Genomic DNA, 546 nt, shown 5'->3' with positions numbered 1-546 from the left:
AAACTTGACAGAATGTAAACATGCTAACAGGAAGCTATGTCACTGCAGGTATCACATGTTCGGAGAGGACGTCCACCAGCTCAGAGTCCTACTGCTCCAACCATCTCCTGCCATTACCGTGGCATTCCAGAGAGATGGTAACTATGGTGACAACTGGAACCATGGCCAGCTGACCCTCAACCTGAAGACAGAGACCAAGGTTGATGACATCACACTGCTCAATTTATTAATCCTGATGAGCAATAAGTTTGATGAGTCAGCTGTTCAGTGTGACCTCTGACCTCTGCAGGTGGTGTTTGAAGCTCTGAAGGAAGGAGGGATGAGGAACGACATTGCTCTGGATGACATCGCACTGACCTCTGATTCCTGTGGCCCCGCCCCCCCTGAGCCAACCAATGTGCCGCCTCCAACGACCACACCCCCTATACCAGGTAACACACAGACCACACCCCCTTATACCAAGGACATGTCCTGATCAAAGATAACTCCAAGATTCCTGACAGTGGTGCTAGAGGCCAAGGTAATACCATCTACAGTAACTATATC

General features: G+C 49.6%; 1 protein-coding gene across 1 annotated transcript in view; it reads left to right on the top strand.

Moving 5' to 3' along the window:
* Positions 1 to 497, top strand: part of tmprss15 (transmembrane serine protease 15) — a 3,726-nt gene extending 3,229 nt beyond the window's left edge. Inside the window, 2 exon segments of the mRNA XM_035661090.1 lie at positions 49 to 199; positions 290 to 497. Coding sequence (XP_035516983.1) covers positions 49 to 199; positions 290 to 475 — 337 coding nt within the window. The 3' untranslated portion in view covers positions 476 to 497.
* Positions 498 to 546: the final 49 nt, after the last annotated feature.

The sequence above is a fragment of the Morone saxatilis genome, unplaced genomic scaffold (genome assembly GCF_004916995.1).
Source record: "Morone saxatilis isolate NCDOM2014 unplaced genomic scaffold, NCSU_SB_2.0 Contig173, whole genome shotgun sequence".
Lineage (NCBI taxonomy): Eukaryota > Metazoa > Chordata > Actinopteri > Moronidae > Morone > Morone saxatilis.
Note: the sequence above shows the minus strand (reverse complement) of the source record. Positions and strands in the feature narration are given on the sequence as shown.